Below are 27689 nucleotides of genomic sequence, written 5' to 3'. Positions count from 1 at the left end.
AAATTTACCGTGGACATATGAGGTACATCCGCGGGTCTTATGGACCGTTTTTTGTCTGACGTAACTTATACATCCACAGTCCTTAAGGTTTTTATCAACACAACAATTATCTGGTTAGGTGATGCCCTGAGTATCTCAATGAGTGTTTATGAACTGATTGCCTAAGTTTGAGTCCTACAATAATGTTAATAAATGACAATAAAATATATTGCAAGCATTCAACTTTTTATTTTTATTTTAGATAAATCTGAATCACAATTTTAAATGACAAGCTAACATATATATGATAAGAACATGTTGATTTGGTTCCTAATAACAGTCTCAGGAGGATGAAGATTGTAAGATGCAAAGGCTATCGTCATTTCCCAAGCATCAATCACTCCAACATTAAGTCTTTTAAATATGTCTTTGAATATGAGATATTGAATGTAGCCATGGAAATCACTAACTCGTTCTGAATATGTGTTCATATCCCTTGAATTCTCAAATTTTACGATGACCTTGGTTTCGGGGCTTCGTAGAAAAATACGCTCAATGGCCCTTCTTACATTGATGAGTCTTCTGATGAACACATGTACAGGGAAAGCTCTGAAATGTAGTCCTAATGTAATAACAATGATGGTGTTTGAATTACCAGGAAGTGCATCAATTTCACGAGCAATGTAAGCACAGTCTTTGACAGAGTAGCTGGAGCTAACAAATGGATGTCCATGCCTTTTCCATTGAATATATATATTCCTATCCATGTCCAGAGCTAAATGTTTTTTATGTGCACCAAGTGCGGGAAGATTAAAAAATTTGAGACCTAAAAAAAGAAAAGAAAATGTCTCTGGGGTAGAAAACAAACAAACAAACAGTTTTGCTATGTAAGGTAAAATTAGTTAAGTTTGTTTTATTAAAACTCATTATTTACTGACTAGTAACATTTCTAAACATTAATAATTTTATATGATAATATTAAAATTCATAACTCTTCCTGATATGCATTTAGTAACTAACTTCGTTTTACTGCATGCTGCTCTTGGTTTAATTCAACCCATATATTTAAAATGAATACAATGGTTGCACTGGTGAGTAAACGAGCCTTTCACATGTTACCAGCTTCAGGTGGATAATCTTCAGATGTGAGTTACTTGGTCTGTGTCTGTTCTGCACATGCAGTCTGCAAATTTTGCTCTCACGTGTAATATTCTTTTTAATTTTTTAATCAAAGTGCTACACTACACTCTGTGATACACCAATTAATTTATCAGTAAAAGACCACACAATATTTTAGAGATTGCGGTCTGTTACTTCAGACATGAAATATATGGGATCATGTTTGCATACAACACAGTCAGGAAGGTGTCCTCCTAAACAGTAAATTAGGAGGTTTAAAATATAACTTAAATTAAAACCGAAACACTTACCCCTTTCATTTATTTGGATGCGTATTCGATAATACAATGAAAAACAAAAATATAAACATACAACAGAACAAAACTGTAAAGAACAAATTTGTGCAGGTATATGTATTGGACTCAGTTTTCAATTGTTGAAGTAAAAATATTGATTAACTAATCTAATGGGTACTTGTGCCTTTAAGGTATCATGCCACCTTTCATCATGGATTCCACACTGCAAGCTCACCAAGAAAATGAGAAATAGTATGCATTTCTAGTACACTATATCAATATAAAATGGGAAGAATATTCTTAGCAAGCTAGAAGGAAATTTCCTTCTTATAGTTTATAATTAGTCCGGCTCTAGGTTAAAACAGCAAAGTGCCGATATAGGATGGCTCTAGTCTGTGTTAAACAGCATATTCACCCTAAAAGTAGCAGCACAAGGATACCACAGAACCCAGATCACTATACTTAAATTGTAGATAGTATAATCATTTCCTCTGATTGAATTAGTTATTGTGCATGGAGTCCCTGGCACTCCATTCAGTGTTAAACCATTTTTGAGCAGTTTAACACGGAATTAGGGTCACTGGCTTCGTATAGCCCTGCCTCACTGGAGATTACACACTTACCCCCAATTCCAATTTTTCATTGTGTAGATTTGGAATTTAGACCAGATTCCTATCCACCCATCCACTATAGATGCCTCTTTGGAACTGACCACAGGAAAGCATTAATTGAGAATTCTCTGGAAGCAGTTTAAGTTGTAAATTTTGCAAGTTAGTATGTAAATCTCCCATGTTAAAATTAATGTAAGACCCACTAATATCGGGGTACAATGAAGTAGTGGTGGATTTAATACAATATGGCCATATATTGTAACCAAATCCCCATAATTGTTTGCTAAGATAGGTGATTTTAAGTAGAGTTGTAAAATTTAAAACTGCATTTTTGTTTTTATGTGTGTGCGCTGCTCCTTTAACTGTATTTTGAATAGATTTTGATCTTTATGACAGCCCCTCTACTTAGAAATACACAGTCGTGATGTGCCCCGAATTCCCAGCTTTGCTGCAGTCCTTACGATAAGTCCTTTACTCCAAGATGCATTACATACAAGGGAATTGTCAACCAACTGTCTAGGTGATTTTTAGGCGTGTGCATTAATCCATTTTCTAAACCCAAAATTCAGATGAAATTCAATTTGATTGATAATAAGTGCACATGTCTAAAAATCCTTAAAAAAACATTGATCCTTATGTAACAGGTTAAATGGTAAATAAACTTATCAAATAGATTTTTCAAATAAAATAATTTCTGGACACTCCTGAACTAATCAAAATATGATATATATCATATTTTATATTGTCTAAAATCTATAAAATACTTGCCAAATTGCCTACGTATGTTAAAAAATATATATTTTGATTATTTCATCATGTTGTTTAACCCCTTAAGGACCAAACTTCTGGAATAAAAGGGAATCATGACATGTCACACATGTCATGTGTCCTTAACCCCTTAAGGACACATGACATGTGTGACATGTCATGATTCCCTTTTATTCCAGAAGTTTGGTCCTTAAGGGGTTAAGGGGTTAAATATTGATAAATGTTTTTAAAAATCTCAAATTCTGGGGGCGAAGCCTAGCTTTGGAGCTGTGCAAACACACTATCTGTGAGCTCAAGAGCCTGGGCCCGGTTATCGCCTGAAATCAGGGGCACATCGCCTTGGAATGAACCCCAAACTACATCAACCTGTAATACAGAGGCTGGTGAACCGGATGATACCTCGTATGACCGACAAGCCTGCTGTAAAGTCTGAGCCGAGGCTTGGGGCCTACAACACGCAGAGCAAGGGAGAGACGGCCGCTCTCCCAGCCCATGAAGACAAGCAGAAGCCACGGTGTACGGCTTCACCCCCAGGACTGGTGGGGGTTATCCCGGTCCAAATCACTCCAGCCCTCACACCTCCATGGTCTCTGGGAGCTGGCACAAAGCTCAACCACACAACATGCCTGCAGATCACTCGCCATCACAACATGGCGGATATGCAACCTAAAGATGCACTGGTGCCTCAATAGAACCATGGTGGCACAGTCAAGCCTTTGGCCACCCGCTTAAATGAACTGTTTGACAAGTTCTGGACACAGCTTGAGGCTAGACATGCTGCCACACAAGCACAGCAGCGAGATAGCTGGAGCACCACACACAAACAGAGCGGCGACAGCCAGAGGGGGACTGAGACACCCAGGGGCACCACCTCGATGAAGCAGCCTGCCACTCACCGTGTTAGCCCCTCTTGGCCAAAGGCCATCGACCACAAAGGCGGAGGCCTACCCACCACAAGTGGCGAAAAACATCAAGGCCCCCAGACCTGCCCAAATAGGGAAGGACCCGATCTCCAGCAGCTTCCAAGTCCGTGGGAACGTGATGCCGGCCATATCACTGGCCTGGAGCTGGAGGGAAGAACTGGCCTGCTTCTGGTTGTCTGCTAATGCCTGCACTTACCCGGTACCACCGACACAGATCCCCCTGGAGGAATAGGATGACCCCCTGAGTCACGGGCAGTCCACCTAACACCTATAAAAGGACGCTATCCAGACACATGGACGCTAGCCTATAGGTTCGGATGCCTCTTAATATTGCAGACTCCATAAGTTTATACATGTGCACCCTTACATTACGCTTGCCTCCCCTACCTTACGACTGAGCCATAACCTATACCCCTGTACTTCACTCCTGCCCTGACAAAACACAGTCGGATCATCCCTACCTGTTCCTACAGTAAAGGCGGATATGCATGCTCACACGGTGCCCACGGAGGTACACATATCGCAGATATACATAATTCAAGCCAACCCATTTAAACTTGCACACACGCATGCCTCATTACTCTTGCAAGATACTTTCTTAACTATGTGACATACTGAAAAGTCTAAGCCTGTTTTTGAATGCTAAAGTGCAAGTTTCCATGCTGCTGCCTCATTAATATGCTAGTATACACGCTGCAGATTTAATCCTATTGTTGGCTTATATTACTGTCTTCCAACTCGATGTTGCCTACCTGATGACAAACCTGATGATTGCCTTTAGCTAAGCCTGAATGTTTTAATAAAAAAATTGTGCTGATTCAACCTATGCCATATATATGTTACAAGTTGTCGGTACCTGCTATTGTGGTATTACCTGCATGTCTGTAAACCTTATGCACGCAAAAAAATAAAAATAAATAAATAAATTAAAAAATAAAAATAAATCTCAAATTCCCATTGTTCAATAATCAAAATGTATTTAAAAATACTTGTTCTAACCAAAAAAAATATTAAAATGGCATATTTGTGAGGAGAAAATAAATAATTATAATTTTAAAAATTTTGATTATACCATGCCCTCTCTAGTTACTAGTAATCATTTTGATTGCCAAAAACCTTAGACCTATTGGTTCTCTATTATGTTCATTTTTTTACAATGCTGGAAAACACTATGACCCTTATAAATATTTTTAACATTACTAATGTGCGCCTCAATTATTATGTGCAATGAACGTTGTGTGTGGCTCATATAATGGACATATTATGGACAATTTATTAAATAAATCACATTTGTTGATGAACATGCTATTATATGTCTAATCTTAGACAATTTCCTTTTATATGGGGTCTATAAAACTTGTTATATGTTTTCTTTTTACTCACGTTATTTAAACAGCCGGAATAGATTCCACAGCAAAATAATCCCTTTTTTTTAATTTAATTTTTTTTTATCCCTAATATGATTTATTACAACATGTTGTTTAAGATTTGGAACTCCCTAAAAATAATTGTTGGCTTTTCTGGAATAATTTCAAATAATATAGGATCATTTACCAAAATGGACCAAATGTTTTTGATAATTCTATTAATTCAACATTCCTGTTGAAAAGCCCTTGTGCAAAACATGTCTTGAGTAAAGGACTTTTTGTAAAGACTATTGTATTATAGCAGGGCCCTCAACCCCTCTGTTCCTGTGCGGCCAACTTGTCTGGTTAAAGTTTTGTGTCTGTTAGTCCACCCATTGTACAGTGCTATGGAACTTGCTGGTGCTATAAAAATAATAGAATAATATAACACTACATTGTTTAATACATGTAGTGAATAAATATTTCTTAAGCATATCCAGATAGCCATATTAAGCCATGGTGAATACACTGTTTAAAGAAGAGAAGTGCCATGCTATCCGCACTGTATTGGTTGAACCTAGAGCCGGACTAATTATAGGCTTTAGAAAAGGTGTGCAAATTTCCTTATAGTTTGCGGAGGATATTCTCCATATTTGATGTCAATATAATGCATTAGAAGTTTATTTTATTATGTGTTTTCTCTGAGAGTATGCAGTTTTGAATCTGTGAAGAAAGGTGGTGTGATACCTTAAAAGCAATCGAACCCATAAAATTAGAGCCAATACAATTTTAGGCTCCTACAAATGTAAGTGGTACATCTCACAATACGTATAACTGCATACATTTGTTTTTTACAGCATTGCACTATTGTGTGTTTATTTCTTTATTGTGTTATAATTGAATACACATCTCAATAAGTGAGAGGAGTAAGTGTACTTAATAGTTTTTGAGACCTCCACTTTTTTTTTAACCTAAAATATATTTAGCATGTTGTTACTTTCCCTGTGGGACATAGGAGGAACACCTGCACTGTTGGAGTAGCAGCTGATAACACAGTTTAGATTTGTATTGATTTAAAGCACATTGTTTTCACACTTGTAATTTTCGTGACTTTTTATTTTTGTTAGTAAAAAGGATTTAAAATATTGAAAGAAGTCTTTAGTTTTGTCAGTAGGTCAGTAGGCCAATCAAAATGGTCAAATAACTTGCTTATAGGTATTTGCTGTTCATGTTAAGAGCATTACTAGCAGTATAGCTTAATGAAAATGGCAACATAATGTAAAAAGAATTCATTTGAGTATAATACAATGCATCCCAACTGTCCAGTTTTCTAATTTCCAACCCTGATTTCGGCTCCTGTCTTACTGCCCTGATTTAGTTCCCTTGGAACTGTCCCCAACTAACACATCCTTTGATTTGCATATGCTATGTTAAGGGCATTAGGACCCTGCAGAGAGTACCGATACAGTGCTCTATGCAGAGTTTGCCCTCAGTTGGCCAGCCTAAGTGATGGACAGGTAGCCTGGTGTGCATCCTTTGGGCTGACACGTCCTCTTCCTGGTTTGGTCTGCCTCCTTTGATTGTCGCCAGTGGCAAGACTGTATCACTATTCCCTTCCTCCCCTCTGTGTCCCGATTCACAGGAGGCCAGAGTAAATATAGTTAAATTATATGTTTCTAAAATCCGTTTATTTAAAAAGTAATATCACAAACTTGAAATGTACACTCCACTGCCCAAATACAAATAAAGATCAGTAGATAAACAGGCATGCATTTAATTATGCATATTTACATTGAGTTATATTTAAAAATTAAAAGACCAATTTGACAGACTTCTGTGCAATAACTTGAACAAAAAAATTATGAGAGCATGGTACGATTTATTGGAGTTTACTTTACCCACAATAAAAGTTGAAGCTTTAGAGTCATGGGGAAAGGAAACACTAATTCAAATAGATAGAGAACTCTGGTGGGAAAGCTGGACCCAATTGGGTAAGATAACTCACTGCTTATCACTACAGAAACACTATTTTAAAGTTATATCCATATGACACTTATATCCTGAGAAATTATATAAATGTAAAGCTAAATACAACCCATTATGTTGGAAGTGTAATAAACAGAATGGTAACCTGATTCACATGTGGTGGGCCTGTGACGGGCACAATAATCCCAATGTCACCATTAACTGCTCTTTTCCATTTTGGATTGGATAATTTGAGTTTCCATAAAAAAGCCTTGTCTATACAAATTCTATTGGCCATGAAAATCATAATAGCAAGACAATGGAAAAATCAAGACGTAATTGAATGGTCAAGGATTAAAAATCAGATATCTAATCAATATTTAAAGGGACACTCCAGGCACCCAGACCACTTTTGCTCATTGGAGTGGTCTGGGTGCCAACTCCCACTACCCTTAACCCTGCAAGTGTAATTATTGCAGTTTTTCATAAACTGCAATAATTACATTGCAGGGTTAACTCCACCTCTAGTGGCTGTCTACTAGACAGCCACTAGAGGTCACTTCCTAGTTTCTAGCACAGGTTTCCTGTGCTAGAGCGTCGCTGGACGTCCTCACGCTGTGTGAGGACCTCCAGCGTCGCTCTATTCCCCATAGGAAAGCATTGAAATGATTTTTCAATGCTTTCCTATGGGGAGACGTAATGCGCATGCGCGGCATTTCCGCGCATGCGCATTAGGTCTCCTCGGCCGGTGGGCGAGATTAGTCTCGCCCACCGGCCGACGTAATCACCAGGAGGAGCGGCGCGGAGACAGCGGCGAGGGACATCGCCGCTGTCCCAGGTAAGTGACTGAAGGGGTTTTCACCCCTTCAGTAACCGGGGATTGGGGGGTGGGAGGGAGAGGGACCCTCCAGTGCCAGAAAAACAGATCGTTTTTCTGGCACTGGAGTTTCCCTTTAATGGAAAAGGGTATTATTTAGCAAGACAGAAATTGTTCTTACATAAGAAAATTTGGGGAAAATGGTTGACTAAGTGCTATTACATATTGAACAATCTATATAAACCCTGAATTAAATATTTTCTCATGAAATGGGTCTCCATGCCAAAATGTATGTTTATTTTAGTGTTTGTTTTTTAGAAGCCACTGAATTAATTAATAAGAAGTAAGTTAAAATGGAATGATTACCAGCGATTCCTATTGTATTTTTGTACTTATGTATGTAAGTTTGTCACATTTAATTTTTATGTGCGTAATTTGACATACAATAACTGATGTCATTTCAAAGCAGCACATATTGTTTTGTATTTTATAAAACAAAATAAAAAAATATATATTTCTAAAATAAGTTTACTTAAAAAGTAATATTTTAAACTTGAAATGTACACTCCACTGCCCAAATACAAATAAAGATCAGTAGATTAAAATGAGTATGTATACCACCAATGAAAACAGGCATGCATTTAATTATGCATATTTTCATTGGGTTATATTTAAAAACAACTTGCAAAAGCTGCACACGTCTTGTCTGAAGCCTTTGCAAGCCCTCCCCTTCTAAGCCAGCCCAGACATTCTGTGGCCAGCGGCGTACATACCGCGGTCGCAGGGGTCGCAGCTGCGACCGGGCCTGTCACTCCAGAGGGCCTGGCCGCCCTGCGGCCCCCCGCGACCGGATACCACCTTCCACGTTTTGCGGCCCCGGCCCGCATGTTAAGGGGTCCATCGGGTGGCCCATGCTGTCAGGGCCACCCGATGGATATGGATTGTCAGGGGGCCCGGTCAGCGCTGGGCGCTTTAACAGCGCGACTGGGCCCCCTGTGATGACATCACTGCTGCGAGGAAGTGACTCCCCAGTCACTCCTCCCAGCTATCAGCCTGCACGGGAGGAAGCAGGAAGGAAGAGGGAGTCAGAGTGGGAACTCTGACTAACATCAGGCTGAGCCCCCACTGGACCCCAGGGAAAGTAACAAAAGGTAGGAAACATTTTGTGTGTGTGTGTGTGTGTCTCTGTATGTGTGTGTCTGTGTCTCTGTATGTGTGTATGTGTGTGTCTGTGTCTCTGTATGTGTCTGTGTATGCATGTATGTGTGTATGTATGTGTGTGTCTGTGTCCCTGTATGTGTGTGTATCTGTATGTATGTGTGTGTATGTGTGTTTGTGTGTGTCTGTATGTATGTGTGAGTGTGTGCTTGTATGTGTGTATGTGTGTATGTATGTGTGTGTGTGTGTGTGTGTCTCTGTTTTGTGTGTGTCTGTCTATGTCTGTGTGTCTCTGTATGTGTATCTGTATGTGTGTGTCTGTGTCTCTGTATGTATGTATGTATGTATGTATGTATCTGTGTGTCTCTGTATGCATGTGTCTGCATGTGTGTATGTATGTTTCTGTGTGTGTATGTATGTGTCTGTCGGGGGGTGTTTGTGTCTGTATGTATGTGTCGGGGGGCACGGTCAGGGGGGATAGGGTCAGGGTAGATACCACCTTCCTATCTGTATGTATGTGTATGTGTGTCTCTGTATGTATGTGGGTGTGTCTCTGTTTTGTGTGTGTCTGTCTATGTCTGTGTGTCTCTGTATATGTGTGTATCTGTATGTGTGTGTGTGTCTGTATGTGTGTGTTTGTGTCTCTGTAGGTGTCTGTGTCTCTGTATGTATGTATGTATGTATCTGTGTGTCTGTATGAATGTGTCTGCATGTGTGTGTCTCTGTATGTATGTGTCTGCATGTGTGTATGTATGGTTCTGTGCGTGTGTGTATGTATGTATGTTTCTGTCGGGGAGTGTTTGTGTCGGTATGTATGTGTCGGGGGGCACGGTCAGGGTGGATAGGGTCAGGGTAGAAGGGGGAGGGAAAGGGGGGGCACAGATCAGTTTCACACTGTGGCCCCATAGACTGTGTGTACACTACTGTCTGTGGCTGCCCAATTACAGACTTCATGCAGCTCAATGAGAGGTCTTTGCATGGCAAGTGTTCTTGGCAATTGCCTGTCTCTTGAGTTTAGCTCCACTGAGCAAAACAAATCAAGAAGGAGCAGAACCAGTTGTCTAATTAACAGTTAGGGGGTGTAACATGATTTATTTATAAATGTGCCAGTTTTATTTTAAATCTGCACTTTTTGTAAAATGAAATATAAAGCACACACTCTTCCCACATAAAGCGCTTTAGCAAATAAAAGTGCTTTAGAGGTCTTGTGTTTGGGAGGTGCGGCTTAAGTGCGGGGGCAGGGCATGTGGCCAAAATTTATGTCAATTGTGCAGGGAGGCTGACAGGCAGCCTAATTACAGCAGCACTAGCCCCAAGCTCCTTCCTCTTTACTCCCCTCGGAGGAGAAAATCATTTAGATGGCATTATTATGATGATTAGGGCTTTCTGATCCGCCCCAGGTGCTGCGGCCCACCGGGAGATTTCCTGGTATCCTGGTGGGCCAGTCCGGCCCTGGGCAGTGGGTGGCGGCTATTAATAAAAAAAAAAAACAATGGAGAACATCCTAATGTGCCGTATTGTCAGCAGGTGGGGCTACTTATTATTAAACGATGGAAACATGGGCAGTGGGTAAAGGTTCTACTTACAATACAAGGTGGAAACATTGAGTCTCTCCATACTTTCCATTAGTTGGCTTCTTTCTTCTTCTTTCTATTTGTGAGCCCCCAAAAAGGCCAAAGTAAATTCCAGAATAATGTGACACAGCTATTAAAATTTAAAAAAATAGCACATCGCAAAAAAATAATGCTGGGAAAAAAGCAGCTAAAATAAATAAATAAATAAAATAACCTTCTCAACACAATAAAATACAATAAAAAGAATCCATATTTTCCAATGCTTTGCAATATCAGTGCTCTGATTAGTTTACTTGTAAACCAAACAGAGTGCTCTGACTAAGCATACATAGCGTGAGAAAGCCATTGGTTGCCATGTGAATATTTCCAGGCAAGTCTCGAGAGAAATAAGACTTGCCTGTCAGAGGACTCTGATTGGTTAGCTTGTAAGGTGACCAATGAGAATGCTCTGTCTGATATTGCATAGTTTTGGACATTTTCTAATGCTATGCAATATAAGTCAGAGGCTGAGTGCACTGATTGATTGACTTATAAACCAAGCAAGCAGAGTGCTCTGGCTAAGCATATGTAGCATGGAAAAGCACTTATAACATTTTCCAGACATGCAAGCTCAGTCTGCGGCCAGTCAGAGGCCATGTGTGGCAAAAATGTATTATTTTCAATGTGTTTCTGTTGCAGTTATGATATTTAGTTGAAGACACCATGTGTTGCCCATGGGTGGTGCCTTGGGGAGACACTAGCCCTCCCCTTGCTCCCCTTGTATTATAATTAGAGCCAGCAACTGCCAGCATTTGTGGAGGCTGGGGGCAGGGCCGGCCTTAGACCTTTAGGTGCCCTGTGCGAAAAATCTTCACAGGGCCTCCCCGCTATCATCCACAGCCACACACACACATACTTACATGCAGACAGCCACACACACACAGACACACACACAGGCAGACAGCCACACACATACACACACACAGGTAGACAGCCACACACAGAGGCAGACGGCCATGCACACACAGAAAAACATCCTCACACACAGAGGCAGGCAGCCGCACAAACATACACAGGCAGACAGCCACACAAACACACACAGGCAAACAGTCACACACACACACACAAACACAGGCAGACAGTCATACACACAGACACACACACACACAGGCAGACAGTCATACACACACACAGGCAGACAGTCATACACACAGTCTCACACACACACACACAGGCAGACAATCACACATAGTTACCTCTATTCACTATGGAGGAGTTGAGGCAGTGCAGATCCCGGATTCTGGTTGTTGGGGAAGCAGGGACTCCTTCCTGCTTCCCCTGCAGCAGTTACCCGTTAGTTTTAGCTCCGCCTCCGCCACACGGGAAGCTCCGCCCCGCCACAATTTTTCTTTTTTTAATCCCGGCTGCCCACGTGTGAGCTGTGTCAGCCACATGGCGCCACCTGCTCCATGGCGCCCTGTGCAGCCGCACAGCTCGCACACCCCTAAGAACTTGTATAATAAATACATGGTAGGACTTAAGGGGAGCACTGTATCCCTCCATTTAATATTTAGTATGTCCCCCATTTTTTTAAATTAATAGTCACAACCCACCAGCCATTAATAGTTGTCCACACCCATTTCTTTAAGTTAGGAGGATGGGAGTGGGGGGTTTACAAGCAATTGGGTAGTCATAGCTGTCCAGTAATTAGGGAATCTTTGTATTATAGTGATCAGCCACTGGCTTCTTCCTGTTTAGCAGATTTTTTTTTTTAGTTTACAGTATAATGTGATATAATGTTGTGTTTAGCTATTAAGCGCTGGCCAGCCTCCACATGGTAAACCTCCATGCCAGTTAGGATTATTACATAACTAATTCTGGTCAAACATTAGCAGACAGTAGACCAGAGATTAAAGGACTGAACTGGACTGAAATTTGGTAAATCAATTAATATTTCACAAAATTTCTGTCAAATTGAATATCTACATGTGAGAAATATGGTAGAACTGAAAAATATTAACTAATAAAATAATAAAAGGAATCAAAACAAATTTCCATGCACATCTATAATATGTAACCTAGACAAGACAGGGCTAAATAGCATGACACAAGGTGCTGACAGCAATCGTCTAATCTGAGAAAAGTAAAAGTAAAGCAAGTACCTATACATACTGTATGTACAAGGACAAATAAAGTAAATTCTTACTCTTCATATGTTTTTGGAAGTATTCAATCCACTGACGAAGGGTAGAATCTCCCATAAGGTAAATCAATTTCCCAGTCAAACATTCATCGATATGAGACAATGGTTCATAAGAAGAAAGGTTGCAGAAGTTTGAGTGCCATAAATTGTTTAAAAAATATCCACTTGGATATGGTATATTCATCCCAATTCTACATTTTGGTTTCACATCTGTAATGTTTCCTGAAATATACATAAATTCCATCTTATACATTTACTTACTTTATATTTGAAACTTTGCTCACAAATAACACATTTAACATGTTTGTTTTGAAAACAGTTTGCCCTGTTAAAGGACCACTCTAGTGCCAGGAAAACATACTCGTTTTCCTGGCACTAGAGTGCCCTGAGGGTGCCCCCACCCTCAGGGACCCACTCCCGCCGGGCTCTGGAAAGGGGAAAGGGGTTAAAACTTACCTTTTTCCAGCGGTGGGCGGAGAGCTCTCCTCCTCCGATCCTCCTTTTCTCCTCCCCGTCGGCTGAATGTGCACGCGCGGCAAGAGCTGCGCGCGCATTCAGACGGTCACATAGGAAAGCATTCATAATTCTTTCCTATGGACGCTTGCGTGCTCTCACTGTGATTTTCACAGTGAGAATCACGCAAGCGCCTCTAGCGGCTGTCAATGAGACAGCCACTAGAGGAAATAGGGGAAGGCTTAACCCATTCACAAACATAGCAGTTTCTCTGAAACTGCTATGTTTATGAAAAAATGGGTTAACCCTAGAAGGACCTGGCACCCAGACCACTTCATTAAGCTGAAGTGGTCTGGGTGCCTAGAGTGGTCCTTTAAATTGTGTAATACTATAAGGCAGGCTTCCCCAAACTCCGGCCCTCCAGATGTTGCTGAACTACAACTCCCATGATTCTCAGCCTATCTATATTATTCATAGAATCATGGGAGGTGTAGTTCAGCAACATCTGGAGGGCCGGAATTTGGGGAAACCTGCTATAAGGCCTCGTTCTAATTGGCCAAAATATACCTATGCGAGTATTTGCATATTACTTTTGAGGATGAAAAATAGTTAATAGATGGAAAAGCTTGTCAACTACCAAAATTCTTGTTGACTAGTGCTGGTATAAACAGGAGGAGGGGAGGGGGGAGGGAGAGACACTGTAGTAGTTATGGTTTTTGGATTGTTACTTTAAGTGAGAAATAAATAAAAAAGCAAGATCAAACTTACTTTGACATTTTGTTACAGCAATGCTTTCTGGATCTATGGGAATTCCTACCCCAATATTTGACCTTTAAATTGAAGACAGAAACAACAGAATATAAATTATAACACATCTCATTCATGGCATTCATTTAAAAAAAAACCAGTGTACATGTTATTCTACAGAATATTTATGCTCAGTTTCAACCCTCTGTTATTTTAGTTTTTCTTATTGGTTAAGCTCAAAAGTGCTATAAAAAGTAAGGTGAGCAAACAGAGGTCACTTTCTTTGGATTTGCAGCAGGTTCAATAACTTCAGATGTAAGAATCTGTTTTTTTCAAGTTTTTTTTATTATAATGTTATTTTTTTTTTAATTCTTTATTTCTGATATGCAGGTAGTTACAACAGTGCCTGTATCGCCACAACGGCATCAGCAGGCTCAATTTTCATGCACATAATATAACAGTGTTGTGGCATGTTGGATTTGCATATAATTTTTAAAACAATAAGGTATAACGAGTTGAGATATCATCGTTGCTTTAACAAGGCTTAAAAGTTAGGCTTACAGTACGCTGGGACAGTAAGGACAGATAGGGATCACGTTTGCTTTAACCCCTTAAGGACACATGACGTGTCTGACACGTCATGATTCCCTTTTATTCCAGAAGTGGAGGGGTTAAGTTGTACTTTATATCTACTATGCATATTGAAACATAGCTAGGTTTCATACTGTAACATGCATAATTGTAAATAGTAGGCTACAAGATTCATGTTATTAGGTGACATCTAGCTTAACTAATAGGTTATATTGCCAGAGTAAAAGCAAATGAAACAGGTAAAAAGAGTGAGAAACAATTAATGCTTAACATGCTAGATTATCTTTGTTAGTGTTGGTATAGTGTACTACCAAGCTTATGTGCTTCAGGGTTCTGGTAAGTGTGAAGCTTGTTTGTTATAGGCTGAGAGGTCTTGTCCTATTGGCTTACCCCTGGCATATGTGTTAGCGTGTTGTGTGAGGTTAAGGTAGGTAACGCCATTGGGACTGCTCAGTAACAACCTCTGGTGAAGCACTTACATATATAGTTGCATATAGCAAGAGGGTAATTGATAGGATAGATAGCTTGTCACAGGCTAAACATGCTGAGTGAAGCTGCTAACAAATATACGAGTGATTCAAGATTAGTTATATTGGTCACAGTTTAGTATAGACATATGCTGCGAATTGAGTATCTGGGCTATAGGTGATTACCAGCGGTAACAATGTCCCTTAAGGTGCAGACTGTAGAGGCTGTAGGCCAGCTCTGCGTGCTTTTCAAGTCGACTCTGTCAGCCTATGCCCACCGGGTGTACAGATCTGTCCGGCATGGGGGTGACCTGTCTGAGGGCGGCATGCTCGCCTGGTGAGGTGATGGTGAAGTTGCTTGCGCGGCAGGACAGGTGCCTCCCCGGGACCCCTTCCTCGGTTGACGGCCCTGCTGCATCATGGACAGTGTCGCAGTAGTTAAGGCTTCCTTTGTGCTGGGTTGCGCTGAGTTGGTCAACTGTTGCTGGGAACGCGGAGCGGTAGGCAGGTCGGGGACGCTGGCGGGTCCTGCCCTGATGCGTGATAGTGTGAGTGTTGCTGTCCAGGGAACTTGGTGCAGTTTCCCGCCTCGCCGATCTCCGTCGACGGTGCCATCGTGAGGCTGCTCTGGAGACATGAGGGGGGTTCCCCCGCAGGTAGCGCCGGGTAGCCGGGCGGATCCACGCCGCCGCCTGTTTCACAGCCAGTCTGTAGGGCCATCTCTGAGCTTTGAACTGCATCCAGAGGTAGGTGCAAAGCCAGTTGAAAAACTCCAGCGTATGCTTGGGTGGCTGAATAAGTGTGTGCTTCGTCCTGGGTTGCGTCCGTGCCGCCATCTTGGCTTGGCCGTGGTGATCCTGTTTGCCCGTGGATTTTGGCGCTTGGGCAGGCTTTAATGTGGGGGTGTTTGTCCCCAGGGAGGACCGGGATGACCCCCGCCGGTACAGAGGGGGGGGTAGCAGGGCTGCAGTATGCTCTCGCTTGTGAGCTCGTCCCGAGCCGGGAGGTCGGCCACCTCCCCCGGGCCTCAGGCTTCGCTCTAATTTAGGCCGCATGGCCGGTGCAGGCTTATCCGTGGTTCTCCGGTGCCGGGCAGGTGTCAATTTGTTACTCATGTCGTCTCGAGTTTGTTCCCGGGCACCGTTTGCCGCTATCGCTAGTGGGTCGCTCGGTATCAGCATTCTTTCGCTCGTTATTGCAGGAGCTCTTAGAATGTGCCACTGGCCATCTTGGCTGTCAGGCCCCGCCCCCCAATTTATTATTTTTGTATACACATATATATTTTAAGGGATGTGATGCATTTGCCACCAAGGCCTTTTTGGCACTTTTGCCATATGTTCATTCTACCACAATTTCACCATTTCTGTTTAAATGGACACTATAGTCAGACCACTTCATCTCAAAGTAATCTGGGTGCAATTGACCTGTCCTCTTAACCCTGCAATGTAGAACATTACAGTTTTTTTAGAAACTGTAATGTTTACATTGCAGGGTAAGGTCCATCTTTAGTGGCTGTCAGTATGACAGCTACAGGTGGTGCCTCCGCTGCACTGACCAAGTAAAACATGATGCGGAAGCCCCTATGGGAAGGCATCGATTCAGTGCTTTCCAATGGAGAAGCTTGAATGCACATGCGACAATTTGCCACAAATGAACACTAGATAACCAAGGAGGACCATAAGGGAGGAGGCCATGGCGAATAGGTAAGCAGCACCAAGGGATGCCTTAGCAATGAAAAAAAAAGTGAATACATCCTTTATTTTATTTATGGGAATAAGATATTAAAAAACTGAGGGAACATCAAAACATTCTTTCTCAGCTCTATATTTAATCATTTCTATGCAACAATTGCAACTAACTCAAAAGAGATTTGCTAATTAGTTCTGACTGTTAAAATGCCCAGTTTATGCAGGATTTAAAAACATTTGTATATAGAAAACAAATGTATTTGTATTCTACTGCACTTGTACTTTGTTCTCAAGTACAATGATAACTCACATGTCCACATTTTCCTTTAAAGGGACTCCATAGTCACCAAAACAACTTTAGCTTAATGAAGCCATTTTGGTGTATATATCATGCACCTGCAGTCTCACTGCTCAGTTCTCTGCAGTTTAGGAGTTAAATCAATTTTAGTGGATTTAGTAGATCTTCCCCTTCCAGAGAAACAAGCACAACTACTGTAGAACACCAAACTCCCGAACTGAATACAAGGGAACTGGATACAAAATAGCACTCCAAACTCCCGAACTGGAACCTCACGAATAGCTGCTAGCAGACGAACAGGAAAAGTACCCAAGCGGCTTACACTCCTGGCAATCAGTCTCTAACAGCATACAGTAAATCCCCCCAAAGACGAGACAGAGCTCCGTGTTGAGGGTCAAGCAGTGGTCTGGTGTATTCAGGGCTACCTGCCCAGTATTTATGCAGGTCTCCCACCTGGTGGACACTCCCCTAGGGGACCAGATGGAAGACTGTAACACAGACAGACATATATCACATTTCAGACACACAGAAGTAAAACATCCCTACAATGCATCCAAATTTCCCTCCCTCTATCCTGGAGATAATTGGGAAGTAATCCAATTATCTCCCAGTACAGAGGCAAAACTCCATTATACACGTGGGGACACAAATACAGTGAAATACATTAAAACATATAACATTGCATTTATTACACAAAACCCATACATGTCACATATCCCCAGATAGCTGGGATCTGAGCGCACAAAACTACCGAATAGCGCTCAGATCCCATACACATAGTTCAATTGCCATGAAGCCAAAGTCTTTAACCCCTTAAGGACCAAACGTCTAGAATAAAAGGGAATCATGACATGTTACACATGTCATGTGTCCTTAAGGGGTTAATAGCACGAATAGGCTCCATGGCATAGCTATCTGGTCAAATCCATCCAGCGTTCGGCTAAACAGCCACGAATAGAAGCAGGGAAGGCGGGAGGTTCAGCAGTGCCTGCACGTAAAAGTGTCCGCTTTTAGTGCACTGATTCCGGGCTGAGCTCCGCTGTCCGTCCGGGGAGCTCCATAACACCGCCACCTAGCAGCCGCTAAGTGTAATCGCGGCCACCCAGTAATAGTGATGTCCCGAACGGTTCGCAGGTAAACTTTGACCCTGTACCTCACAGTCAGCAGACACATTCCAGCCAATCAGCAGCAGACCCTCCCTCCCAGACCCCCCCCACCTCCCAGACAGCATACAATTTAGATTAATTCTGAAGCTTCTATTTTTTTTTCTTTTTTTTTTTGTATTATTTTTTTTTATTGTTTGTGTTTATTATACACTATCCTCCATAACCAGTAAGCTGTGTTTATTATACATTATCCCACCATAGCCAGTAACCTGTGTTTATTATCCATTATCCCCCATAACCAGTAAGCTGTGTTTATTATACATTATCCCACCATAGCCAGTAACCTGTGTTTATTATCCATTATCCCCCCATAGCCAGTAACCTGTGTTTATTATACATTATTCTCCATGGCCAATAACCTGTGTTTATTATACATTATCCTCCCATAGCCAGTAACCTGTGTTTATTATACATTTTCCTCCCCATAGCCAGTAACCTGTGTTTATTATACATTATCCTCCCATAGCCAGTAACCTGTGTTTATTATACATTATCCTCCCATAGCCAGTAACCTGTGTTTATTATACATTATCCCCCCCATAGCCAGTAACCTGTGCTTATTATTAGTGATGTCGCGAACGCAAAATTCTCGGTTCGCAAACGGCGGACGCGAACTTCCGCAAACGTTCGCGAACCGGCGAACCAGGCGAACCGCCATAGACTTCAATGGGCAAATGAATTTTAAAACCCACAGGGACTCTTTCTGGCCACAATAGTGATGGAAAAGTTGTTTCAAGGGGACTAACACCTGGACTGTGGCATGCCGGAGGGGGTCCATGGCAAAACTCCCATGGAAAATTACACAGCTGATCCAGAGTCTGGTTTTAATCCATAAAAGGCATAAATCACCTAACATTCCTAAATCACAATGGATATGGATTGACACCTGACATATGACATATTGACACCTTGACATATGGATTGACACCTGTCCTCAGATACCCTGATACACACTGACACAGAGCAGAATAGGGACTGTTCAGCCTACATAGGGTCACTTGGCAGATATGGATTGACACCTATCCTAAGGATCCCTGATACACACTGACACAGAGCAGAATAGGGACTGTTCCCCCTACATAGGGTCACTTGGCAGATATGGATTGACACCTATCCTAAGGATCCCTGATACACACTGACACAGAGCAGAATAGGGACTGTTCCCCCTACATAGGGTCACTTGGCAGATATGGATTGACACCTGTCCTCAGGGACCCTGATACACACTGGGGGGGACCTACTGTCCTCCACCCGCCCCCACCCCTGCGCGGTGGGTGGGGGCCATAAAAATATTGAGGAGGGGGACCTACTGTCCTCCCCCCGGCCCCCACCCCTGCGCGGCGGGTGGGGGCCATAAATCACAATGGGGGGAGGACCTACTGTCCTCCCCCTGCCCCCACCCCTGCACGGTGGGTGGGGGCCATAAAAATAAGGAGGGGGGACCTACTGTCCTCCACCCTGGCCCCCACCCCTGTGCGGTGGGTGGGGGCCATAAAAACCAATAGGGGAGGACCTACTGTCCTCCCCCCGCCCCCACCCCTGCGTGGTGGGTGGGGGCCATAAAAATAATGAGGGGGGGACCTACTGTCCTCCCCCCGGCCCCCACCCCTGCGCGGTGGTTGGGGGCCATAAATCACAATGGGGGAGGACCTACTGTACAGTCCTCCCCCCATTGTGATTTATGGCCCCCACCCACCGTGCAGGGGTGGGGGCCGGGGGAAGGACAGTAGGTCCCCCCCTCATTATTTTTATGGCCCCCACACACCACGTAGGGGTGGGGGCGGGGGGAGGACAGTAGGTCCCCCCAGTGTGTATCAGAGATCCTTAGGATAGGTGTCAATCCATATCTGCCAAGTGACCCTATGTAGGGGGAACAGTCCCTATTCTGCTCTGTGTCAGTGTGTATCAGGGATCCTTAGGATAGGTGTCAATCCATATCTGCCAAGTGACCCTATGTAGGGGGAACAGTCCCTATTCTGCTCTGTGTCAGTGTGTATCAGGGATCCTTAGGATAGGTGTCAAGCCATATCTGCCAAGTGACCCTATGTAGGAGGAACAGTCCCTATTCTGCTCTGTGTCAGTGTGTATCAGGGATCCTTAGGATAGGTGTCAATCCATATCTGCCAAGTGACCCTATGTAGGGGGAACAGTCCCTATTCTGCTCTGTGTCAGTGTGTATCAGGGATCCTTAGGATAGGTGTCAATCCATATCTGCCAAGTGACCCTATGTAGGGGGAACAGTCCCTATTCTGCTCTGTGTCAGTGTCTGGGGGGAGTATCTGCAGTAATACAGAGTGTCTGGAGGGAGTATCTGCAGTAACACAGGGTGTCTGGAGGGAGTATCTGCAGTAACACAGGGTGTCTGGAGGGAGTATCTGGAGTAACACAGAGTGTCTGGAGGGAGTATCTGCAGTAATACAGAAAAGATATAACTGGTATGTGAGCGCTCACATACCAGTTATATCTTTTCGGTTTCATTTAATAAGTCGCTCCCTTGTATGTGACGCAGCCCTACTGTTATTTCATCTCATTGGGTATATTTATTTCTCACTGTCAGTCCATATTACATTTACATTTTGTTTTCTGCAGTAATACAGCGTGTCTTGGGGGAGTATCTGGTTGTAACATTTATATGCAATGAAAAAAAATACAAAAAAAATACATTGAAAAAATAAAATAAAATGGTTGCAGCTTCCGAATGAATCTAAATTGGATGCTGTCCAGTAGGTGGGAGGGTCTGCTAGGGAGGGTGTGCTGCTGATTGGCTGGAATGTGTCTGCTGACTGTGAGGTACAGGGTCAAAGTTTACTCAATGATAAAGAATAGGGGGCGGACCGAACATCGCATGTGTTCGCCCGCGGTGGCGAACGCGAACATGCTATGTTCGCCAGGAACTATTCGCTTGCGAACCGTTTGGGACATCACTACTTATTGTACATTATCTCCCCCATAGCCAGTAACCTGATTATACATTATCCCCCCACAACCAGTAACCTGTGTTTATTATACATTATCCCCCCACAACCAGTAACCTGTGTTTATTATACATTATCACCTCATAGCCGGTAACCTGTGTTTATTATACATTATCCCCCCATAGCCAGTAACCTGTGTTTATTATACATTATCCCCTCATAGCCGGTAACCTGTGTTTATTATACATTATCCCCCCATAGCCAGTAACCTGTGTTTATTATACATTATCCCTTCATAGCCAGTAACCTGTGTTTATTATACATTATCCCCCCATAGCCAGTAGCCTGTGTTTATTATACATTATCCTCCCATAGCCAGTAACCTGTGTTTATTATACATTATCCCCCATAGCCAGTAACCTGTGTTTATTATACATTATCCTTCCATAGCCAGTAACCTGTGTTTATTATACATTATCCCCCATAGCCAGTAACCTGTGTTTATTATACATTATCCTCCCATAGCCAGTAACCTGTGTTTATTATACAGTATCCCTTCCATAGCCAGTAACCTGTGTTTATTATACATTATCCCCCATAGTCATTTATCGTTGGACCTAGGCAGCATGATGTCTTAGGCCGGCCCAGAGAGTGAGTGAGTGAGTGAGTAAGTGAGTGAATAATATAATATATATGTTCAGAAACGTATTAGTAATATATGTAAATTGGGTTCATGCAAAGAGGGTGAAAAGGTATTAAAGAAAAACACACCTATTGCATCAAATTTACAAAGCCAAACTTGTAAAAGCTTTCCTCATTTCTTTCTCGGGATGAGGAATATATCGGTTGTAGACTGAGGATTTTCATCTGCCCAATCTTTTAATAATATGCACTGGAGTGTCAGTGTTGAAGGAGACCGAAGCTGCCCCTATTCTAAATGAAAGACCCGAGACATGGATACAACCCAATCTTAGGAGTAGTGTTCTGATGCAGAAGATTAATTTTGCCGTAATCAGAGGGATTCAGTGAGAGTAGTGGTGAAATGTGTGTGGCATGACTGAGTGTGGGTAAGTAAGAGTCAAGTATTTTAACTGGGCACTAGTTCTAGGTGGGATAAAGTGGTATAGCGAATGGATGAGTAGTTTGGTTCGTTTCAGAGGTTTGTAGAGAAAGTATATAGTGATCATGATTTTTAGCGATATCCAATATTTTTAAGGTGGTCTCAAACAAACATAAAATGCTATATAAAATTTGTGGGAATATCGAATAGTCATGTACAGTAAATCAGAGAGAGCTCAGAATATCGAGCCATCGATCGGTAACCTGGATGAAGTAGGGGGTCTATCTGTTTTATTAAATACGCGGTAATATGCTTTTAATGGGATAGGACGTTAGGAAAGTTGTGTGATTGGGATAAGTGGTTGTGGCTGTATTTACCTTATCCTGGGACCAACCTGCTCCTAAGCTTGAGCCGCGCGTGGCTGGATCACTCCTGCCTCCACACGAGCCGCATGCGGCTTGATCTCCTCTTCTGACTTCGCCGCGTGCACTGACCGCAGTGATCGGTCAAGTGGCCCGCCTGGCACTAGAAGCACGGCTCGAGTCACAAGCTCGCTCTTAAAGGGGCAGTGGGAGCCAAAAGTTGATTCAGGCTCCCATTGGCCCACGTCATTCCAGCACCCCCACACACGAACGTTTTGGGGGCGTAGGCATGTCGTGGGCCAATCAAATGTTAAAGGATATTTAAACTTCCCTAGCCCTATCCACTTTGTCCTATCGTGGTTTCTGTGTCAGTACCCTTTAGTGCGTTCCTTGATCTATTTTGTTTATTTTGGTATTGACCATGGCTTTGTTCTTGACTCTGAATTTATCTTTAACCCTTTCCTGTCTTGTTTGCCCGTGTGACTGATTACCATCTACCTGACTCTGGCTTGTTCTCGTTTTCGTAGTCTCTCTGTTACCATGACCTCGTCTCGTTTCTGATTACGCTTTATCTCTGTCTGACGTTTAGTCTGGCCATTCTAAGTCCAGGTAATAAGTTATATCCTAGTCTTGTCCCTTGCTATCCTAAACTCTGCATGTTGGGGTATTACATCATGACATTATGATAGGACCATGGGCCCTGCAGGTTTAGGACAGCAAATGACCTCCTATGAGGCAAGATTTTAAGAACAGGATTGCCCAGGCCCATCAGACACTTTTGTCCAGAAATGCTTATTTGGCCCCTGAGACACTGGTATGCGTACCATCTCAACCCGTACCTCCCATTCCAGAGACATCTATCCTGACTAGAGATGTCCCGAATAGTTCGCTGGCAAATATTTCCTGGCGAACATAGCTTGTTCGCGTTCACCGCGGACGGCGAACATATGCGATGTTCGGTCCGCCCCCTATTCATCTTCATTGAGTAAACTTTGACCCTGTACCTCACAGTCAGCAGACACATTCCAGCCAATCAGCAGCAGACCCTCCCTCCCAGACCCTACCACCTCCTGGACAGCATCCATTTTAGATTCATTCGGAAGCTGCATTCTTTTTTTTTTTGTATTCTTTTTTTTTTTTTAGACAGTGGTGTGTTATATTTGAGCATGCTAGGTGAATCATGCTCAAATGTGAATCAATCCAGGTTGTGTGAGTCACAGCCGGGGAGGTGTGGCTATGACTGCATGGACAGAAGTAAAAGTGATTTAACTTCTAAATGGCAGTGAAGTGAGTAATGAAACTTCATAGGCATGATCCATACACCAAAAGCAACGTGCGTATATCATGGCTAGTTGCACTGAGGTTATGAGTATATAGCAGTACATTGTTGTGAAAGATGGCTGTCATGTTAAGGGTGTAGCTTGTACGTTATCAACTGTGTATTTATATCAGCAGCTCCACCACTAGTTATAAATCAAGTGTGAGTCGCCCCATGAGATGAGACTAGTGAATAACATAATACATGAACGGTTAAGATAAAGGCATGTAAGGAACTACGACAATAAACTCTTTAGGAGGTGAAATAATGACATGTTTAAACGCTTGCTACTTTACGATTAGTTAATGTGCAGAGAGCAGTTCATGTGATCAAAGGCATGGTGTGGAGGATCGGCTATAGTGGGACATGCTTGGCAGGCTGCTGTTTACTGCTTGCGCTCATCCGATCCCTTCTGGGCACCAGGTGCAGACCCTGGAAGTCCCTGATACCTGGAACAACAAAGGCAAGTCTCTGGCTGAGTGCCGGGTTCGCAGCTTGAGGTGGTGGAAGCTTGTTTTGTCGGGTGGTTGGATCTGTCCCGGTGGTGCTTCATGTCCGGTGCGGGATTGTGGTGGCTTAAGGTGGAGGCGAGTGCTTGACGTGGGGCAGTCTCTGCATTTCTGTTTGTGCCTCTGGTCCCGTCTTCAACGCCTTTTGCGTTGGTGGATTTTAATGGGGACTGCTTCGCTTAGCTGTGGTGGAGCTTGTTGGGGCTGTGGTGGAGCTTGTTGGGGCTTCCTGCTTGTTATTTGCTTCCAAAATTGATGAAAGTCTGTCCAGCTTAGACTCAATATCCTGCCATGCTTTGCTGGTACCAGGAGGACACGCGGCTGCCGCCATATTGGGAGAGACGCAGATCAGTATGTCAGTCTGGGCAGCTGTGCTCTGTGCATCCATTAGCTCCAGACAGCCTCTCAGGGGTGGACCGGGATAACCCCCACCGGTCCGAGGGGGGGGGAGGGTAACGGAGCTCCTACCGGGAAGTAGCTGCTCCTGGGCATCCCAGGATCGGGAGATCGACTGCCTCCCCCGCCCGGTGAGCACCAGGTCACACTTACCACGCGGAGGTAAGTAAGACTCTGTCGAGTTGCTGACCGCTATTAAGCATGTCGGGTCGGTCAGGTAGGAGCAACATTGCTGGGTCATCCCCTTCTGGGGTGAAATTCGCTTGTTGATAGCTGCTTAAAGTGAGATATTTCCTCCATGACAGCTAGGCCCCGCCCCCCGGAAGCTGCATTCTTAGTGAAAGGAGGGACAGTGTAGCTGCTGCTGATTTAATAGGGAAATCGATAGCTAGGCTAGTGTATTCAGTGTCCACTACAGTACTGAAGGACTCATCTGATCCAAAAAGCCCTTTTTAGGGCTAGAACATCAGTCTGCTTTTTTTTTTTTCTGTGTAATCTAATTGCAGTTGCCTGCCTGCCAGCATGTGTTTCAGGCTCACAGCGTATACTGTGCCCACTTGCCCAGTGCCACCACTCATATCTGGTGTCACAATAGCTTGCATTTAAAAAACAAACAAAACTTTTTTGACTGTAATATAATAGCAGTCAGTTTACTTCACACGTGTGCGTTTCAGGGCCTGCCAGGGCACAGTGTCACACCAGTGTAACTCATATCTGGTGTAACAGTAGTGTACATTAAAAAAAAAACCTAGAAATTTGACTGTGAAATAATAGCAGTCACTTTCCTTCACACGTGTGAGTTTCAGAGCCTGCCAGGGCACAGTGTCACACCAGTGCAACTCATATTTGGTGTAACAGTAGTGTAAATTAAAAAAAAACAGGAGGCTTGTTGTCACCTTTCGGGGACCCATGGTGTTGTACGTGGCTGGGTGGAGGAAGAGACCTTCAATGACATCAGTGAGGACAAGAAACGGGACATGGCTAGCTTGGTATCCAACCTTGTGCAAATGGACTGTTTGCGGTTGTTTGCGGTGCGTTAAACGGGGAGTTTGGTCTGTCACTGTGAAGCGGGCGTAACCCTTACACTACCTGATCGATTCAACATCATACCTGATGTTTTAAAGCATGTTATTCCAAACTATTTAAGAATGTTAGGTGATTTATGCCCTTTATGGATTAAAACCAGACTCTGCATCAACTATGTAATTTTCCATGGGAGTTTTGCCATGGATCCCCCTCTGGCATGCAACAGTCCAGGTGTTAGTCCCCTTGAAACAACTTTTCCATCACTATTGTGGCCAGAAAGAGTCCCTGTGGGTTTTAAAATTCGCCTGCCGGTTCGCCCGTTCGCGAACATTTGCGGAAGTTTGAGTTTGCCGTTCGCGAACGGAAAATTTTATGTTTGCGACATCACTACCCAGTAACAGTCAATTAAGCTGCGGTTAACCGCAGCTCCTGGGTGGTAAATTGACTGCACACGCTCGTTAAGCCACGGTTAACCGTGGCTTCAGGGAGGTAGATTGGCGGCACATCGATCTTCTGGGCGGCCAATTACCAGCGCCTGCCGGCTCCCCATGGCTCGGGGGAGGCTAATAGAAGGCGGTTTGTGCGGTAGACTAAATCTACCGAACGGCTGTGCAGCAAGGCATGAATAAACCTTTCTGCACAGTAAAATTAACTGTTTAACTGTCGGCCCATAATCCAAAGGCAGCAGGCGGGCAACCAGGCTCCTCCAATGCAATGTGGCGAGATTGGTCTCGTCACAGTCATCTAATGCTTATACTTCCTTTCTCGCAAATTATGTTTAATTTAAAAATCCTTATCCACTGCACTGTTAATAGCTTGAGAGACCCTGCAAGAGCCTCCTGTGTGTGATTAAAGTTCAATTTCGCGAGCAGAAGATACAAACTTTCAAAGTAAGGTTCATCTGATTGAAACTGAATCAATCCAGGTTCTGTGAGTCACAGCCGGGGAGGTGTGGCTATGACTGCATGGACAGAACTAAAAGTGATTTAACTTCTAAATGGCAGTGAAGTGAGTAGTGAAACTTCATAGGCATGACCCATACACCAAAACTGCTTCATTAAGCTAAAGTTGTTTTGGTGACTATAGTGTTCCTTTAATTCTGCCATCAATCCAACCCTTAATCCTACTGTAACAGAGTTACTGTACTCAGGCTGAGTACCTCTGTTAAGTCAGCTTTCTCGTTGCTACCACAGGCCTCAAGAGCTCTACAGACCCAGTCACAGAAGCTGAACTGGGATCTCTGGGGTGTAAGGAATACCAAAAGTCCAGTGTAATTATATACCAAGAATAAACGTAACCTGGCCAGGCTTAACATACAAAAGACAGAGACTGGTCAGGGACAATCCAGAGCCAAGGAAACCAGAAATAAGGAATAGTGAGGTACAACGTCCGAGTTAAGCATTATAGGAGAATAGTTAGTAATAACCAAGATCAAAACCTAAAATGCAGGAAATATAAAGCATTATGTTTTTTCAGTAATTTGAGCTGCAGTAGCTCTTCTTTGTGATTGGACCAGACAGGCTAGTTTTCACTTCCCACTTAAATCAATAAGTCTTCGGCGCCCATGACCCTGAGGCTGGTTCACCCACTTGTCCTTCCTTGCACCACTTTTGGTAGGTACTAACCACTGAATACTTGGAACACTCCACAAGACTATTTGCAGGGCCGGTGGAAGGATTTTTGCCGCCCCACCCTCCCGATCACTATGCCCAACCCATATGATCTGCCATATGAGCCAATGCCAGTACTGCACACAGTGTCTATTCTCTGAAAATGCAGTGTGTTTGCATCAAAAAGCTGTAGATAGTTCTGGTGACTATAGTGTCCCTTTAATGTGAGGTAAATTAGGAATTAGTGCCACTAATAATATACTGGATTGTCTACTTACCACCAGATGAGGGTAAAAGAATGATGATGGGCTGCAGTCTGGATCCACTGGTCTGGTGTTAAAACAG

At 43.1% G+C, this 27689-nt stretch overlaps 1 protein-coding gene across 1 annotated transcript in view; it reads right to left on the bottom strand.

Annotated features, from left to right (window-relative positions):
- Positions 1 to 272: 272 nt before the first annotated feature.
- LOC134569200 (NXPE family member 1-like) overlaps positions 273 to 27689 on the bottom strand; it is a 103402-nt gene continuing 75985 nt past the window's right edge. Inside the window, exons 3-5 of the mRNA XM_063428114.1 lie at positions 13960 to 14021; positions 12742 to 12960; positions 273 to 805 (exon numbers count right to left, since the gene is read on the bottom strand). Coding sequence (XP_063284184.1) covers positions 273 to 805; positions 12742 to 12960; positions 13960 to 14021 — 814 coding nt within the window. The remainder of the gene's footprint in view (positions 806 to 12741; positions 12961 to 13959; positions 14022 to 27689) is intronic.

This window comes from Pelobates fuscus, chromosome 7 (assembly GCF_036172605.1).
Source record: "Pelobates fuscus isolate aPelFus1 chromosome 7, aPelFus1.pri, whole genome shotgun sequence".
NCBI classification, from domain to species: domain Eukaryota; kingdom Metazoa; phylum Chordata; class Amphibia; order Anura; family Pelobatidae; genus Pelobates; species Pelobates fuscus.
The sequence above is the reverse complement of the archived record's forward strand: the minus strand, read 5'-3'. Positions and strand labels throughout refer to the sequence as shown.